Source organism: Salmo trutta, chromosome 21 (assembly GCF_901001165.1).
Source record: "Salmo trutta chromosome 21, fSalTru1.1, whole genome shotgun sequence".
NCBI classification, from domain to species: domain Eukaryota; kingdom Metazoa; phylum Chordata; class Actinopteri; order Salmoniformes; family Salmonidae; genus Salmo; species Salmo trutta.
The window spans coordinates 17,177,947-17,196,123 of record NC_042977.1 but is presented as its reverse complement, the minus strand read 5'-3'; the positions used below and the strand labels follow the sequence as shown (position 1 = coordinate 17,196,123).

General features: G+C 44.3%; 1 protein-coding gene across 4 annotated transcripts in view; it reads left to right on the top strand.

Moving 5' to 3' along the window:
* Positions 1–16,981, top strand: part of chd7 (chromodomain helicase DNA binding protein 7) — an 80,107-nt gene extending 63,126 nt beyond the window's left edge. For all 4 annotated transcript variants that reach the window (XM_029704575.1, XM_029704572.1, XM_029704573.1 and 1 more), the window contains exons 30-38: positions 10–897; positions 1,306–1,454; positions 7,666–7,899; positions 9,431–9,598; positions 10,669–10,902; positions 13,351–13,560; positions 13,855–13,998; positions 14,143–14,247; positions 14,397–16,981. In XM_029704575.1, the coding sequence (XP_029560435.1) occupies positions 10–897; positions 1,306–1,454; positions 7,666–7,899; positions 9,431–9,598; positions 10,669–10,902; positions 13,351–13,560; positions 13,855–13,998; positions 14,143–14,247; positions 14,397–15,416 (3,152 nt within the window). In that variant the 3' untranslated portion in view covers positions 15,417–16,981. The remainder of the gene's footprint in view (positions 1–9; positions 898–1,305; positions 1,455–7,665; positions 7,900–9,430; positions 9,599–10,668; positions 10,903–13,350; positions 13,561–13,854; positions 13,999–14,142; positions 14,248–14,396) is intronic.
* Positions 16,982–18,177: the final 1,196 nt, after the last annotated feature.

The following is an 18,177-nucleotide window of genomic DNA, read 5'->3' as shown; positions in this document are numbered from 1 at the left end:
GTCGGGCAGAGCTCCCAGACCCCACCCTGATCATTGACCCCATCACGGAGGAGCGCGCATCACGCACCCTTTACCGCATCGAGCTGCTGCGCCGCATCCGCGAGCAGGTGTTGCCCCACCCCCTGCTGGGCGAGCGCCTGCGCCTCTGCCAGCCCAGCTCTGACCTGCCGGAGTGGTGGGACTGTGGCAGGCACGACCGCGACCTCCTCCTGGGTGCCTCCAAGCACGGCGTGAGCCGCACTGACTACCACATCCTCAACGACCCAGCCTTGGGCTTCCTTGAGGCCCACAGGAAGTTCACCAAGGGGGGATCGGCTGGGGCGCCTCAGCCGCCCCGCGATGGAGCTCCCTCTACTGCCTCTGAGCAGGCCGCTGCTGAGAAACCCTCCCATGTCAAAGAGGAGCAGGAGGAGGAGGAAGAAGGCAAGCAGGTGAAAGAGGAAGGTGACAACGACCTTCCATGTACTAAAGCTGAGAAACCAGACGAGGAGGAAGGCAAGGACAAAGAGATGGAGGGAGAGAATGCTGCTTCTCCCAAGAAGGAGTTAAAGGACGAGAAAGCGAAGGAGGAGGGAGAGGACCTAAAAGACAAGGAAGACCAAGAACTGAAGGAGGAGAAAATGGAGGTCAAAGGTGATGCTGACAGAGAGACTTCCAAGGAGGCCGAACCTGAGAAAGACGACACTCCCAATGAGGACGTCGGGGACCAGGCCAAGAATCCGGAATTCCAGGAGAAACCGGAGTCTTCCAAAGCATCAGAAGACCAAGAAACCAAGAAGGAGAAAGAAGGGAGTCCAGCCAAATCTCCCAATCCAGTGGCTGAGAAAGGCCCCGAAGAGGAGGATGAGGAGAAGATGGAGGAAGACGACAAGTCGGAGAAGTCGTCTCAAGCTGAAGGTATGTCTTACTCCCAACTCCATTGCTAAAATAAAGCTTTTCTCAAGGAAAATTTCAATTTTAGGGTGTGAATTCATACAAACTATCAACAGTGAGTCTCTGTGTAGAGGTCTATACAATAGACCGTTGGGCCATACAAGTGCATGACTCATAACTACTCCTTTATGTTGAAGCCAGCCCCAACACAGTAAGTGGCTGTGTGTAGTTGGTCTGCTTTAGCTGTCATTTAGAAACTACTATGTCTTTATATAGTCTATTTAAGCTTGCTGCTTAGTGTTGAATTGAAGACTCACTGTATGACCCTTCTAGTATTCTGCTGTTGCTAATTTTGAGAAAGCACTACATGAAGCTGTTTGTAAATTCTCGTGTTGCTGCTATTGACCAAGCGTTGTTGTCGTCATTTTTCAGTTGGTGCCACCTCTGAGCAGAAGAACTTTGACGAGGAGAGCAATGCCTCACTGAGCACCACGGCCAGAGATGAGACCCGCGATGGGTTCTGCCCCGAGGATGGAGAACCCTCAGCCATCCAGAGAACCACCTTCTCTTTCTGGCCAAAGGTTTGTAGAACAAAGATGTACATTAATTCACAGATACATGCTCAAATTCATTTAGTGGTCAAATATATACTGAACAAATAATATATGAACGCAACATGTAAAGTGTTGGTCCCATGTTTCATGAGCTGAAATAAATATCCCAGAAATGTTCCATATGCACAAAAAGCTTATTTCTCTCAAATGTTGTACACAAATTTGTTTATACCCCTGTTAGTGAGCATTTTCTCCTTTGCTAAGAAAATCCATCCACCTGACAGTTGTAGCACCAAAAAGCTGATTAAACAGCACGATCAATACACAGGTGCACCTTGTGCTGGGGACAATTAAAGGCCACTATAAAATGTGCCGTTTTTAAACAAAACACGCGGTCACAGATGTCGCAAGTTTTGAGAGAGTGTGTAGTTGGCCTGCTGACTGCAGGAATGTCCACCAGAGCTGTTGCCAGAGAATATAATGTTAATTTCTCTACCATAAGCTGCCTCCAATGTCGTTTTAGAGAATTTGGCAGTACTTACAGCTGGCCTCTCAACCCCAGACCACGTGTAACCATGCCAGCCCAGGACTTCCACATCCGGCTTCTTCATCTGCGGGAGCGTCTGAGACAAGCCACTCGGACAGCTGATGAAACTGAGTTTGCATAACCAAGGAATTTCTGCACAAACTGTCAAAAACCGTCTCAGGGAAGCTTATCTGTGTGCTCGTCATCCTTACCAGGGTCTTGACTTGACTCGAGTTTGGCATCTTAACTTCAGTGGGAAAATTCTCACCTTCGATGGACACTAGTACACTGGAGAAGTGTGTCCTTCACGTATTAATCCTCGTTTTAACTGTGCCAGGCAGATGGCAGACATTGAGTATGGTGTTGGGTGGGCAAGCGGTTTGCTGATGTCAACTTTGTGAACAGTGTCTCCCATGAAACCAGCTGCATACCACCCTGCATCCCACTGCTGGGTTACCGCTGCAGTTAAGCATGTTTGGTCCTGGTTGGTCCCTGGATGGGAGACCAGATGCTGCTGGAAGTGGTGTTGGGGTGCCAGTAGGTGGCACTTTGTCTTCTGGTCGAAACAATAAGATCTGGCATGCCCCAGGGCAGTGATTGGGGACATTGCCCTGTGTATGGGGCCGTCTTTCAGATGGGATGTTAAACTGGTGTCACTAGTGGCCATGGCACTTATCGTAAGAGTAGGTTTGTTAACCCCGGTGTCCTTGCTAAATTCCCAATCTGGTCCTCCTAATCATCCCCAGCTTCCAATTCTCATTCATCCCCTGTACTCTCCCCTGTAACTATTCCCCAGGTTGTTGCTGTAAATGAGTGTGTTCTCAGTCAACTTACATCAGGTCTCCCGGGTGGTGCAGCGGTCTAAGGCACTGCGTCGCCATGCTAGAGGCGTCTCTACAGACCATGGTTCAATTACAGGCTGTATCACAACCGGCCCAGCGTCGTTAGGGTTTGACCAGGTTAGGCAGTCATTGTAAATAAGAATTTGTTCTTAACTGACTTGCCTAGTTAAATAAATAAAAAATCAGGGATTAAATAACAAATGATGGTGGTGGGGTTATGGTATGGGCAGGCATAAGCTACGGACAATGAACACAATATATTTTATCGATGGCAGTTTGAATGCACAGATATACCTTAATGAGATCTTGAGGCCCGTTGTCGTGCCTTTCATCCGCCACATCGCCTGATGTTTCAGCATGGTAATGTATGACGCAAGGATCTGTACACAATTCCTGGAAGCTGAAAATGTCCCAATTTTGTCACAGCCTGCCTGCATACTCGCCAGACATGTCTCCCATTGAGCATGTTTGAGATGCTCTGGATCGACGTGCACGACAGCTTGTTCCATTTCCCGCCAATATTCAGCCACTTCGCACAGCCATTGAAGAGGAGTGGTCAACTCTATGCGAAGGAGATGTCCCTCTGCACGAGGCAAATGGTGGTCACACCTGATTAGGGTTACCAAGAACCCGGTTACCACTCCCTTTCACTGGGATAAGTAACTGTAACTGGTAAATTGTAATAAATTATTTATATGAACCGCATGGTGTTAATTGGAACTGTTAAATTGTGTGGTCCAAATCTGGCATCTCTACAGCGTCTGCATGATGACTCATCTCAGTATGGAGCGGCAGTTCACAATGCATGTAGACCTATCATCTCAGGGTAACTTATTTTCTTGTGACCTATGCTACAGTAATATAAAGACTGAATGTGCGTCTAATTTACCCATCTCCATCTGGCGTGTTTTTTAATTGTAAAGATTACCATTTTTTTTTTTTTTTATTGCAGCTTCAGAGTTTTAAAACAGCTTATCACTCGAATAGTGTTGCTTTAACTCCATTCAAATTGCATCCAAAATAGAAAAGCATGTTCTATATGTAGGGCTATATATCAATATAGATGTCCTAGCCTACCTCTAGCTAATACTGCATTGAATTTATTACCTGAAAGCGGTTGACCGATTATGACGTTTCAATGCCGATACCGATTATCGGAGGACCAAAAAAGGCGATACCGATTTAATCGGCCAATTTTGTTTTTTTCTTACACCTTTTTTTTTTAATATATATATATATATATATGTATATATAATTACAACAATACAGAATGAACAATGAACACTTTTATTTTAACTTAATATAATACATAAATTCAATTTAGCCTCAAATAAATAATGAAACATGTTCAATTTGGTTTAAATAATGCAAAAACAAAGTGTTGGAGAAGAAAGTAAAAGTACAATATGTGCCATGTAAAAAAGCTAACGTTTAAGTTCCTTGCTCAGAACATGAGAACATATGAAAGCTGGTGGTTCCTTTTAACATGAGTCTTCAATATTCCCAGGTAAGAAGTTTTAGGTTGTAGTTATTATAGGACTATTTCTCTCCATACCATTTGTATTTCATATACCTTTGACTATTGGATGTTCTAATAGGTACTTTAGTATTGCCAGCCTAATCTCGGGAGTTGATAGGCTTGAAGTCATAAACAGCGCAATGCTTGAAGCATTGCGAAGAGCTGCTGGCAAACACAGGAAAGTGCTGTTTGAATTCATGCTACGAGCCTGAAGCTGCCTACCACCGCTCAGTCAGACTGCTCTATCAAATCATAGACTTAATTATAATATAATAACACAGAAATACGAGCCATAGGTCATTAATATGCTCAAATACGGAAACTATCATTCGAAAACAAGACGTTTATTATTTCAGTGAAATACGGAACCGTTCCGTATTTTATCTAACGGGTGGCATCCATAAGTCTAAATATTGCTGTTACATTACACAACCTTCAATGTTATGTCATAATTATGTACATTTCTGGCAAATTAGTTCAACGAGCCAGGCGGCCCAAACTGTTGCATATACCCTGACACTGCGTGCAATGAACGCAAGAGGTGACACAATTTCCCTAGTTTAATATTGCCTGCTAACATCAATTTCTTTTAACTAAATATGCAGGTTTAAAAAATATATACTTCTATGTATTGATTTTAAGAAAGGCATTGATGTTTATGGTTAGGTACAGTCGTGCAATGATTGTGCTTTTTTCGCAAATGCGCTTTTGTTAAATCATCCCCCGTTTGGCAAAGTTGGCTATCTTTGTAAGGAAGAAATAATCTTCACACAGTTTGCAATGAGCCAGGCGGCCCAAACTGCTGCATATACCCTGACACTGCGTGCAATGAACGCAAGAGAAGTGACACAATTTCCCTAGTTAAAATAAATTCATGTTAGCAGGCAATATTAACTAAAAATGCAGGTTTAAAAATGTATACTTGTCTATTGATTTTAAGAAAGGCATTGGTGTTTATGGTTATGTACACATTGGTGAAACGACAGTGCTTTTTTTTGCGAATGTGCTTGTTAAATCACCCGTTTGGCGAAGTCGGCTGTGATTCAATGATAAATTAACAGGCACCGCATCGATTTAAATGCAACGCAGGACAAGCTAGATCAACTAGTAATATCCTCAAGCATGTGTAGTTAACTAGTGATTATGTTAAGATTGTTTTTTATAAGATACGTGTAATGCTAGCTAGCACCTTACCTTGGCTCCTTGCTGCACTCGTGTAACAGGTAGTCAGCCTGCCACGCAGTCTCCTCGTGGAGTGCAATGTAATCGGCCACGATCGGTGTCCAAAAATGCCGATTACCGATTGTTATGAAAACTTGAAATCGGCCCTAATTAATCGTCCATTACGATTAATCGGTCGACCTCTAGTATTAGCCTTATATTTAGCTAATTCATGATGGGTTATGCATAATAAGCTTCTGTCTCTTGCGCAACACGCAAGCACCTGTGCGCCACTGGCCTCTACTTAAAAAAACGCTCCATAGCTCTTGGAGTCTCAGGAAAAGTTCATCTAGAATAGCTTGCTTGACTTTTTTTGTTGTTGCAATTATTCAGACCCATAACATTCAATCTTCTTGAAGAGAAGTGAAAGCCTTCTACATCTGAATCTAGTCCTATATTATTCAAGGATGTCATTAGAATTATGAAGATGAGGACAACGAAGCTTATATCATTCAAATGTTGAAAGTGAGGAAAGAATGAAGCAACAATATATTAAAAGGGAGGCAAAATATTATGAAAGGTTCCGTGCATTTGGAAAGTATTTATTCTGACCCCTTTACTTTTTCCACATTTTGTTACGTTACAGCCTTATTCTAAAATGGATTAAATAAATATTTGTTCTCAGCAATCTACACACAATACCCCAAAATAAGCACACACTATACAGTGGCTTATGAAAGTGTTCTCCCCTTGGCATGTTTCCTATTTTGTTGCCTTACAACCTGGAATTAAAATAGATTTTGGGGGTGGTTTGTATCATTTGATTTACACAACATGCCTACCACTTTGAAGATGCAAAATATATTTGTTGGTGAAATCAACAAGTCAGACAAAAACACAGAACTTGAGGGTGCATAACTATTCACCCCCCTAAAGTCAATACTTTGTAGAGCCACCTTATGCAGCAATTACAGCTGCAAGTCTCTTGGGGTATGTCTCTATAAGCTTGGCACATCTAGCCACTGGGATTTTTGCCCATTCTTCAAGGCAAAACTGCTCCAGCTCTGTCAAGTTAAACCACTCGAGTGTTGCTTTAGCAGTATGCTTAGGGTCATTGTCCTGCTGGAAGGTGAACCTCTGTCCAAGTCTCAAATCTCTGGAAGACTATGTATTTAGCACTATCCATCATTCTGACCAGTTTCCCAGTCCCTGCTGATAAAAATCATCCCAACCGCATGATGCCGCCACCACCATGCTTCACTGTGTGGATGGTGTTCTCGGGGTGATGAGAGGTGTTGGATTTGCGCCAGACGGCTTTTTTCTGACCACTCTTCCGTAAAGCCCAGCTCTGGAGTGTACGGCTTAGTGGTCCTATGGACAGATACTCCTATATCCACTGTGGAGCTTTGCAGCTCTTTCAGGGTTATCTTTGGTGCTTCTCTGATTAATACCCTCCTTGCCTGGTCTGTGAGTTTTGGTGGGTGACCCTCCTTTGGCAGGTTTGTTGTGGTGCCATATTCTTTCCATTTTTTAATAATGCATTTAATGGTGCTCTGTGGGATGTTTTTTTTTTGACCTAACCCTGATCTGTACTTCACAACTTTGTCCCTGACCTGTTTGGAGAGCTCCTTGGTCTTCATGGTTCCACTTGCTTGGTGGTGTTGCAGACTCTGTCTGACTATATACTGAGATCATGTGACAGATCATGTGAAACTTAACTCAACCTGTGTGCAAGCTAACTAATTATGGGACTTCTGAAGGTAATTGGTTGCACCATATCTTATTTAGGGGCTTCATAGCAAAGGGGGTGAATACATATGTAAGCACCACTTTTCCGTTTTTTTAAACAAGTTTTTTTCTTTTTTTCCCAGGTCACCAAAATGGACTATTTTGTGTGTCCATTAGATGAAATCCAAATAAAAATCTATTTAAATTACAGGTTGTAATGCAACTAAATAGGAAAAACGCAGAGGGGGATGAATACTTTCGCAAGGCACTATATAGGCACACACTATAAACATAAGGTACTTGAACAGTTCAGTATTAAAGAAATAACACGTCAGTTTACGTAAAGAAAGAAAATGGAGAAAAACTGGAGTGAAAAGCCCTGTTTTCATGTCAGTCCCCACTATCAAAGTACTTCTCTAGTTGTATTAACCCATTCCTCTGTGCGCCATTTTGACTTTCCAGGATCGAGTGATGATCAATCGCATGGACAACATCTGCGAGGCGGTCATCAAGGGCAAGTGGCCCGCCAACCGCCGTCAGTTCTTCGACATCCCGGGCCTGTTGCCTGGATACCCTGGCCCCATGGCGTCAGAATGCCCCCTGCAGAGGCGGGGCCTGGCCGAGTTGTCGATGGTGGCGGCTGCTCAGACGAGCTTTAGCGGCAGCGAGGACCTCACCCTCTCGCCACAGGTTAACGTAAGTAGTAAAAAAATATATTAAAAAAAAATGCCCACTCAACAGATTTAGTTTGTACCTACCGGTTAACATAACATGCATCTCAGATGATTGGTCTTGGAAAATAAAGTGTATTCATACTGATATATAGGGTATGGTCTGAAAATGAATATTCCCTTATTACTACATAATTTTACTTTCAAACCAGTGTCCCAATTTTCTACATTGATTTTCAATCTAATGTATTTATAAAGCCATTTTTACATCAGAAGATGTCACAAAGTGCTAAACAGAAACCCAGCCTAAAACCACAAACGGCAAGCAATGCAGATGTAGAAGCACAGTGGCTAGGAAAAACTCCCTAGGAAGGAGCCTAGAGGAACCAGGCTCAGAGGGGTGGCCAGTCCTCTTCTGTCTGTGCCGGGTGGAGATTTATAAGAGTACATGGCCATTAAGGCCAGATTGTTCTTCAAGATGTTCATAGATGACCTGCAGGGTCAAATGATAATCACTGGTTGTAGAGGGTGCAACAGATTAGTACCTCAGGAGTAAATATCAATTGGCTTTTCATAGCCGGTGAACAGGTCAGGGTTCCTAGCCGCAGGCAGAACAGTTGAAACTGGAGCAGCAGCATGACCAAGTGCACTCGGGACAGCAAGGAGTCATCAGACAAGGTAGTCTGGAGGCATGATCCTCGGGCTCAGGTTCTCCGGGAGGGTGTTGAGAGAATTAGAGGGACCCTACATAAATTAACACAGGACACCAGATAAGACAGGAGAATTACATCAGATATAACACTGACACTAGGCCCCCCCCCCCCCCCCCCCAGGTACATAGACTAATGCAGCATATATACTGGTGACTGAGACAGGGCCAACCAGACAAGATATAACCCCACCCACTTTGCCAAAGCACAGCCCCCACACCATTAGAGGGATATCAACAGACCACCAATTTACTACCCTGAGACAAGGCTGAGTATAGCCCACAAAGATCTCCTCCACCGCACGAGCCCGAGGGGGGCGCAAAACCGGACAGGAAGATCACGTCTGACTCAAGTGTCGCACCCCTCCTGTGGACGGCATGGAAGAGCACTAGTAAGCCAGTGACTCAGCCCCTGTAATAGGGTCAGAAGCAGAGAATCCCAGTGGAGGGGAAGCCGGCCAGGTAGAGACATCAAGGGCGGTTCGTCGCTCCGGTGCCTTGTCGTTCACCTTGTCACCCCTGGGCCAGACTACACTCAATCATAGGACCTACTGAAGAGATGAGTCTTCAATAAAGACTTAAAGGTTGAGACCGAGTCTGCGTCTCTCACATGTATAGGCAGACCATTCCATGAAAATTGAGCGTTATAGGAGAAAGCCCTGCCTCCTGTTTGCTTAGAAATTCTAGGGACAGTAAAGGAGGCCTGCGTCTTGTGACCGTACGTGTAGGTATGTACGGCAGGACCAAATCGGAGAAATAGGTAGGAGCAAACCCATGTGATGCTTTGTAGCTTAGCAGTAAAACCTTGAATTCTCAAACCTATATTTCCCTCTTGCTCTCTGTAAAGGAGGATGCTCTGAGCATGTCGTTGCCAAAGCAGCGTCGTCGCAGGCGGAGGAAGGTGGAGATTGAGGCGGAGCGCGCCGCCAAGCGAAGGAACCTAATGGATATGGTGGCTCAGCTCAGAGAGTCTCACCAACCTGAGTCCCAGAGCCAGGCCATGGACCTCACCAAGGTAGGGTCTTTAGAATTTTATGAATTAAATCTAAATTTAGAATTATGTATCACTTTTTACAACTGCATTGTCTTTTTTTAAATTACGCTTTTGGGTCAGAGTGGTGTTCTACGAATCAGGTTTGAAGAGTTAGCGAGGTAACCTTGGTCAACTCTTGAGTTCAACTCAGGATAACCAGTCGTACCAATGTGGCTCACCTTTCAGTCAGGTACATTTCTATGGCAATGAATCCTACAGAACTAACCTGTTCCAGGGCTGGATAACTCAGACTAACTCATTTATCCTGAATGAAGTGTCTGAGCAGCGAGTTGAGGACCAATTAAATAAGGATTCCCTCCCTCTCACAACGATTGTGCCATCATCCTCTTCATTTGAGGAAGAAGACTGATTTTGAAAAATTATCAAATGTTTTGTTAATATTAAATGTAAAAATATTTATCACATTATTTAGTAATGACAAAATGCATTTGGTATTTTACAGGGACAGTAAAACTTTTATATGACAAGTGTTCTTTTGGTCAAATTATTTCATTGGGGGGGTGGTTGCTCATTGATAAGCACACCAAAGATGGTGTTAATGATACGTAATAAAATAAAGATGTCACTTCTAAACGCATTTCTCATCATACCATACCCTGCTGAATTTGCAACAGAACTTTTCCTTCATTTTGATTTCGACAAAATCTAAATGTGGCACAGTTACAAGACTGCTAGAATTAACGGCAGGTGGACAAGCAATACCCACCATCGTAGTACAGATGAAGCCTGAGCTGGAATCTGAAGTGAACTGAAGCTGGTTTGCTTTAGAAAACCCTGAGTAGATCTTGTTTGCTTTGTGGGATACCCCACTGGTCTCCCTGATAAGCATGAGTCAAATTGATCCCACTGAAATAAAGCATTTTAATATTTATCATAACATCTATTTATATAAAGTAATCAAGTATGTAAGCACTATGGTCATATTAGTTGCCGTATAAATTAACCTCTTTGTTACAGGCATTTCATTTTAGTCTATACATTTAACTCTTAAGTTTCCATTTTGCTTATCATTGGGACTTATTTTTCTCCAGGGCATGCACCACCACAAGGCAGTGTCGTCCCTGGCGGGCTACTCCAGCAGCAGCATGGTGCCTTCTGCTACCCTCAAGGCTCAAATGGAGCTGCTACAGGCAGCCACGCCTTCCAGACATAGGGCCAATGGCTCATTGGCCGACGCTGACCTGCCCACCCGGAGGAGACGAGGCCGCAGGAAAAATGTGGAGGGGCTGGAGCTGCTGTTTGTCAACAACAAGAGAGGAACCACGGTACAGAACATGGTCACTAACAGTCACTACAGAGATATATTTTATTAATTTATTAAAGGTTGAATGCAGCGTTTTCTTAAATTGTAATATCAAATGGGTTCTGGGTAACAGGTAAGTACCGTACTGTGATTGTGTTAAATTAAAATGGTCAAAAAGAAACAAACAGCAATTTCTTAAGGAATTTTGCTCATACTGTCAGAGTTCTGAGTTGGGAGGGGAGAACTGAAAACTAGCTGTTATTGGCAGAGCGGTTTTGAACTCTTATTGGTCGTCTAACTCATTTACCGGCTAAAACTCCATCCCAACAAAACAAAATGAGGTGTGTGTAAAAATGCAGTACCAGTCAAATGTTTGGACACACCTACTCATTCAAGGGTTTTTCTTTATTGTTGAATAATAGTGAAGACGTCAAAACTATGAAACAACACACATGGAATCATGTAGTAACCAAAAAAGTGTTAAACAAATGAAAATATATTTGAGATTCTTCAAAGTAGCCACCCTTTGCCTTCATGACAGCTTTTCACACTCTTGGCATTCTCTCAACCAGCTTCATGAGGAATGCTTTTCTAACATTCTTAAAGAAGTTCCTACATATGCTGGGAACTTGTTGGCTGCTTTTCCTTCACTCTGTGCTCCAAATCATCCCAAACCATCTCAATTGGGTTGAGGTTGGGTGATTGTGGAGGCCAGGTCATCTGATGCAGCACTCCATCACTCTCCTTCTTGGTCAAATAGCCCTTACACAGCGTGGAGGTGTGTTGGTTCATTGTCCTGTTGAAAAACAAATGATAGTCCCACTAAGCGCAAACCAGATAAGATGGCATATCGCTGCATAGTGCTGTGGTAGCCATGCTGGTTAAGTGTGCCTTGAATTCTAAATAAATAAGTGTCACCCGCAAAGCATTAACGAACCACACATGCGGAGATCATCCGTTCAGCTACTCTGCGTCTCAAAGACACAGCGTTTGGAACCAATAATCTCAAATTTGGACTCGTCAGACCAAATTTCCACTGGTCTAATGTACATTGCTCATGTTTCTTGGCCCAAGCAAGTCTCTTCTTCTTATTGATGTCCTTTAGTAGTGGTTTCTTTGCAGCAATTTGACTGAAGACCTGATTCATGCAGTCTCCTCTGACCAGTTGATGTTGAGATGTCTGTTTCTTGAACTCTGTGAAGCATTTATCTGAGGTGCAGTTAATTGCTGATTTCTGAGGCTGGGAACTCTAATGAACTTATCCTCTGCAGCAGAGGTAACTCTGGGTCTTCCTTTCCTGTGGCGGTCCTCATGTGAGCCAGTTTCCTCATAGCGCTTGATGGTTTTTGCGACTGCACTTGAAGAAACTTTCAAAGTTCTTGAAATATTCCTGATTGGCTGACCATGTCTTAAAGTAATGGACTGTTGTTTCTCTTTGCTTATTTGAGCTGTTCTTGCCATAATATGGACTTGATCTTTTACCAAATAGGGCTGTCTTCTGTATGCCCACCCCTACCTTGTCACAACACAACTGATTGTCTCAAAGGCATTAAGGAAAGAAATTCCACAAATTAACTTTTAACAAGGCACACCTGTTAATTGAAATGGATTCCAGGTGACTACCTCATGTAGCTGGTTGAGAGAATGCCAAGAGTGTGCAAAGCTGTCATCAAGTCAAAGGGTGGCTGCTTTGAAGAATTTCAAATATAACATTTGATTTGTTTAACATGTTTTTGGTTAATGCATGAATTCATAGTTTTGACGTCGTCACTATTATTGTACAATGTAGAAAATAGTCTAAAGAAAAACCCTTGAATGAGTTTGTGTCCATAAGGGGGTAGATCAGCTTTAATATTGTCTTCCATCAATGTAATTGTCTGCATCATTTACAATCCCCCATGTGTTTTTTTGGATAGAAGGCTCTTACCGAGCTTCCCAAACTCTGTTCTCGGGATCCCCTTTTTTTTCTAGCACTACACAGCTGACTCAACTAATCATCAAGCTTTGATTCTTTGAATCTGCTGTGTAGTGCTAGGGCAAAAACCTAAACGTGCACCCCTTGTGGTCCCTAGGACCAAGTTTGGGAAATGCTGTTTTACACTTAAAGGGCATTATCATAATTTAACAAATTCAGTATTATTCCAACCTTAGTGTGAAAATATATATAAAACACAGGAAGTCATGTTTCGGACAGCACTGGACCTTTTAATAAATCGTTATAAAGAACCTGGTAGAAAACAGGTTCAACGGGGAAAAGTCTGAATTAAGTTTTAGAAAATGTCAAATGAACACGGTATGCCTGGGATATCTCAATTAGACTAACGTACATTTAAATACAAGTTTGACAGGACTTTGATCAAATGTCATACAAAATCAAACATTTTAGATACAATTTGAGTAGCTAGACTTTACATGGTAATGAAGGAAGAGTTAACTTTACCCGGTCTTCATCCCCCGCCCCCCTCTATAGGAGGATTCCGAGGGGACCAAAGCGTCGGTGGAGGGGGTGCAGATGCCCCCGCGTTCCTACCGCCACAACATTCCCAGCGCCTCCGCCCGCGTCCCCTCTGTCAGCGCTATGGAGGACGGGGATGCTGGTACCCCCTCTGACAAGGACCTGAGGGACTGGCTCAGACAGCACCCCACGTACACAATGGACATACCTACTGCATACACACCAGTATGTACTTCAACAAAATGGAATACAGTCTAGTTGTTTACCAGATGTCCCTGTCCATTAGACCTATCCCATCAGTGTGGAATATGAGCATATCCCTTACCTTCAACCCCCGTTCCCATTCCTAAATCAGATCTTACACCATCCCTTTCAGTCATTTCAAATATGGTTACAAAATGACATTTAGCTATTCTAATTCAGAACGGTTACAGTGTATATCATGAAGTCTTCAAGAATTTCATGTCTGGTCCTGTCGTGATTTCTTATCCCTGTCCACACTCCCGTCTGTCTCTGTAGAAGAGTGAGGAGTTGCTCCTCTCCTCCCAGTTCCCCAAACCCAAGCAGAAGCGGCACCGCTGCCGAAACCCCAACAAGATCGACATCAACACTCTCACCGGAGAAGAGAGGGTTCCCGTGGTCAACCGGAGAAACGGCAGAAAGGTATGGGTTCTTTTCAGTACAGTACAAATTAGCTTTGTCACACATGCATTGGTCGCCATTTGGCAACAGTTTCAATTTGGCCTTTCATAGCAAAACTGAAGATATTGCTATCTTGTCAAACATTTTGTTCCTCTTTTTTTTCAGATGGGTGGAGCCATGGCGCCGCCCATGAAGGAACTGCCCCGATGGCTCCTGGAGAACCCAGAGTTTGCCATCGCTCCTGACTGGACCGACATTGTCAAGCAATCGGTGAGTCTCTTGTCATTCTCCCGTTTAGCCCTCAAATGATTCCAATCAGCACTTGTTTTAGATTTTAAACATATCTGTTGGAAACTGATGTTTGAGGAGAAATTGATGCCGAATCGCAAACTAACCACGGTCTCTTCCCCATTCCACAGGGCTTCCTCCCTGAGGCCATGTTCGACCGTCTCCTGACGGGGCCCGTGGTGCGCGAAGAGGGCGTCCGTCGTCGGGGGAGACGCCCCAAATCGGAGATTGCCAAGGCGACGGCGGCTGCCGCGGCAGCTCAGGCCCAGGCTGCATCGTCCGGGGGCCTGAACCCTCTGCTGATGAATGGCCTGTTTGGAGGTATGGACCTCACCAGCCTGCAGGGCCTACAGAGCTTCCAGAGTCTTCAGCTACAGCTCATGGGCTTCCCTGGCATGGGGGGGGCTGACTCTAAACACGCCTCGGCCATGCTGCCTCTCATGCTGCCTGGTATGGCTGGTATGGGCGGCATGCCAAACATGTTTGGCCTGGGAGGCCTGTTCGGAAATAACCTAGCCGCCGCAGCTGCCTCGGCTGCAGCCACGCCCGCTGCAGCCTCCAACGGCACCAATGACGAGGGCGATTCGGACGAGACGTCGAAGAGAGACGACGGGGAGGGGGGAGAAGAGGGGGATGAGGACAAGGAGAAGGACACTGGGATGGAGGCGGAGTCGAGCGAGGCTAACAGGGACGCCGCTGCTCTGAACGCAGCCGCTGCCGCAATGGCTGCCTCCGGCATGTCGGCCAGCTCCCTGGCCTTCAACCCCTTCCTGCTGTCCACCATGGCCCCTGGCCTCTTTTCCCCCTACATGTTCCTCCCCCCTGGCCTGGGAGGTCTCACTATGCCTGGCTTCCCCCCCACCACCCTGGCTGACCTGCAGAGCGCCATGGCTGGAGCCATGGGGGCTGCTTCTGGAGCTCAGGGCCAGGAGAAGGAGCCCAGCCAGGCTGGCCCTGCCCCGGACCGCCCTGCCGCCGCTACCGCAGACCCAGAGACAGCCGACGACAGTGACTCAGCAGAGAGCCTGGAGAAGACGGCCGAGTCATCAGCCCCAGAAGACGAGGCCTCCGCATTGGCTGAGGAAGCCGACTCGCCGCAAGACCTTGCGGATGAGGAGGAAGGAGAGGATGCCCCTGAGAAGAGTGACTGAAACTAAACTGGCCTTTGACCCCCCCCCCCCCCCCCCCAGTGCTCTCATGACACGTTTACACACCAACTTGATATCCAAATTAGTTTTTTTGTTTTATTTGTCTTTGTTTCTTTTACAGGTAAAAATGAAAATCAGGGAGAGTATACGTAACTAAAAGGCTCTCACTGTAGCGTTAATAGCGTAGTCAGGGAAAAAGCAAACTGAACTAGAGTTTTGCAGATGTCAAAAGGGTGTTATTTTTGGTCTTTGTGCTCTCTGAACAGTGCATACTAGATGAGATGGAACATTTCCTCCGAAATATTATTATAGGAATTAATCGTTCCAATAGTGCTATGCTGCTTTTCTGTTTCTGTATTTTTTGATTTTTTTTTACTCTTGATATTGTGAAATTAAGTAGCATCTCGTAACTCCATTGGCGTACAATTTAACGGCATTAAGCGTCTATATGCTGCTGATGAAAAGGATCTTTTTTTCTTTCTTTTTTTTTGCTGTTGTACTGTTCTGCCTTGAAGAGCAGGATGAAGTCCTCACATATCAGATGGCCTAATAATCTGACTGTTCCCAGTCTCTCACACTGATGATCTCCCACACAAGTCTACACACACCCGACTGTTTCTTCCTGTAGTCTTACACACTAACAATCCAATCTCTGACTCTTCCCCGTCTCAATCGGACGGTCTTACCCTCACCCTTCAACTGTTCCTCTCCCAGTCTATGAAACGACCCTGTGACCCTTCTCAGTCGAACTCTTCCCACTTCCAGTTTTCTGCCGTCTACTACTACTACTAACACCCATATTGTCTGACTCTTCCAAGTCACACTCGTTATAGAAACTGTTTTCCAGTCTCACACACTGATGGCCCTGACTCTCCTGACTGTTTTTAGTCTGACACACTGACAAAGCCAAGCAGGGGAGAGACCTCTCTTCCACAACGCGGAAGGAGACAGCAATAACCTAAGGCAGCTTTTGAATGTCTCAAACATCGCTCTCCCATTAAAACACAACCACAAGTGTCGGTGAAAAAGAGAAACTAGATCGCATATAAACGATGACATGAAAAAGTACTGCAATCAATTTGTCTCACACTATCCCTGTTGATGCACTGGTGTAAGAGTAAAATAATCAGGTACCTTTATTAGAACTATTGAATGGGCTTTTTGTTACTTTTAGCCACCAAGCTGAAATGCATTACCTCAATTCTAACTAGCCTTGAAGTTTACAGACATAAGTTGTAAATGTTTTCTTTTTTGTCTTTTTTTTTTCTTATTTTTTTTTTTTTTTTACATCATGTATGATGAACTGTAGTTATGATGCTTTTAATAAAAGTGAATCATGATATTCGCCTAGGAAACCAAACCCGGAGTGCTTGTTGACCAGTTTTTTTTTTTTTTAATTGGATGTTAAATGTACATGTCTATTTTGAGTGTTAAATGACCTTGGTTGATTCATGGTGGTGAAGTTATTACCCCCAGAATAGGAAAATAAAGGCTTTTTAAGTGCAGATGGACATATTTTTGCCAAATGTGATATCTACTAACAATTCAATAAAATCCACTACAATTAATCACATTTTAGAAATATTTCATTGCGCAATAAGCATAATAATTTGGCTGAACACTAGAGCAACCACACCATCCACCTACCCTACAGGAGGGAAGAAGAGGGGCCCCTGCTGAGAGATCTCTACTTTGGCTGCATGCCAGCTCACCTCTGACTTTGATCAGAAAGGTATTTATAGGTGAAAGCAATCTGATACAACCCTAATTAGGCTTATCTTTATGGTTGTGAAGAAGCCAACGAATGTGGTTAGGCCATTTGAGAATTTGACCAGTCATTGAGTCCTAAGGGTAGCCAACTTGGGTTCTAACTGGAGTGTTCTAACTCATGCCTTATATAAAATGGTCCTTCTGAAGATGCTTTCAACCTATTTATTCTGTATGTGTGGCTCATGCAGGAATCAATCCTACAATGTGTGCACAAAACACTGCCCCAACCAACTGGGCCATTGGAAGCATATGTTGGCTGGTGGGGTCTAGGGCCAGTGGGGTGGAGGCACAGGAGAGAGGAGGGGTAGGGCTAGTGGGAGACACTACTGTGCTTCCAGAGACTGGGGGCTGTCGGTCTGCTAACTCGGGCAGTCATAAATGGCAGCTCTCCCAATGGACCTGCTGATGTGACCCAAACTGACAGGAGGGGCAGACGAGGCAGCCTGTGTGTGTGTGTGTGTGTGGCTGTGGAAGACTAGCTGTGTGTGTGTGGCGGAGAGCAGCCTGTATGGTGGGGAGTTGGAGACCCTGTGTGTTTACTCAAGCGGATGGAGAGGAGACTGTATGGTGGGGAGTTGGAGACTCTGTGTGTGTACTCTAGCGGATGGATGGGTGACTGGTTTTCCCCTGACAGACGTCTCTCATAATCGTGCGCTCTCGATGAAGTGGGTCGTGAAATCCATAGGTCTCCCGTGATTTCCCAGCATGTATTGTGTCGGGGAAGCGTTCAGTGTTAGACAGGGACACTTGACCAGGAAAAAATTTGTAATTGTTCAGTACTTGGATGTTTTTATATAAAGATATTGAGCAATAATGACAGATTAATTAGTGCAGGTAGTGTTGTAAAATCTAATGTTATTTCATTTTAAGGCCTAGTGCAGTCAAAATTAAGTTTTCTGTGTTTAATATATTGTGCTACAGTTGATGAAACTAACACTGTAAAAGGGTGAAAAAATCTGATCAGGGTTATTTCCTAATAGTTGCTGGTTGAAAA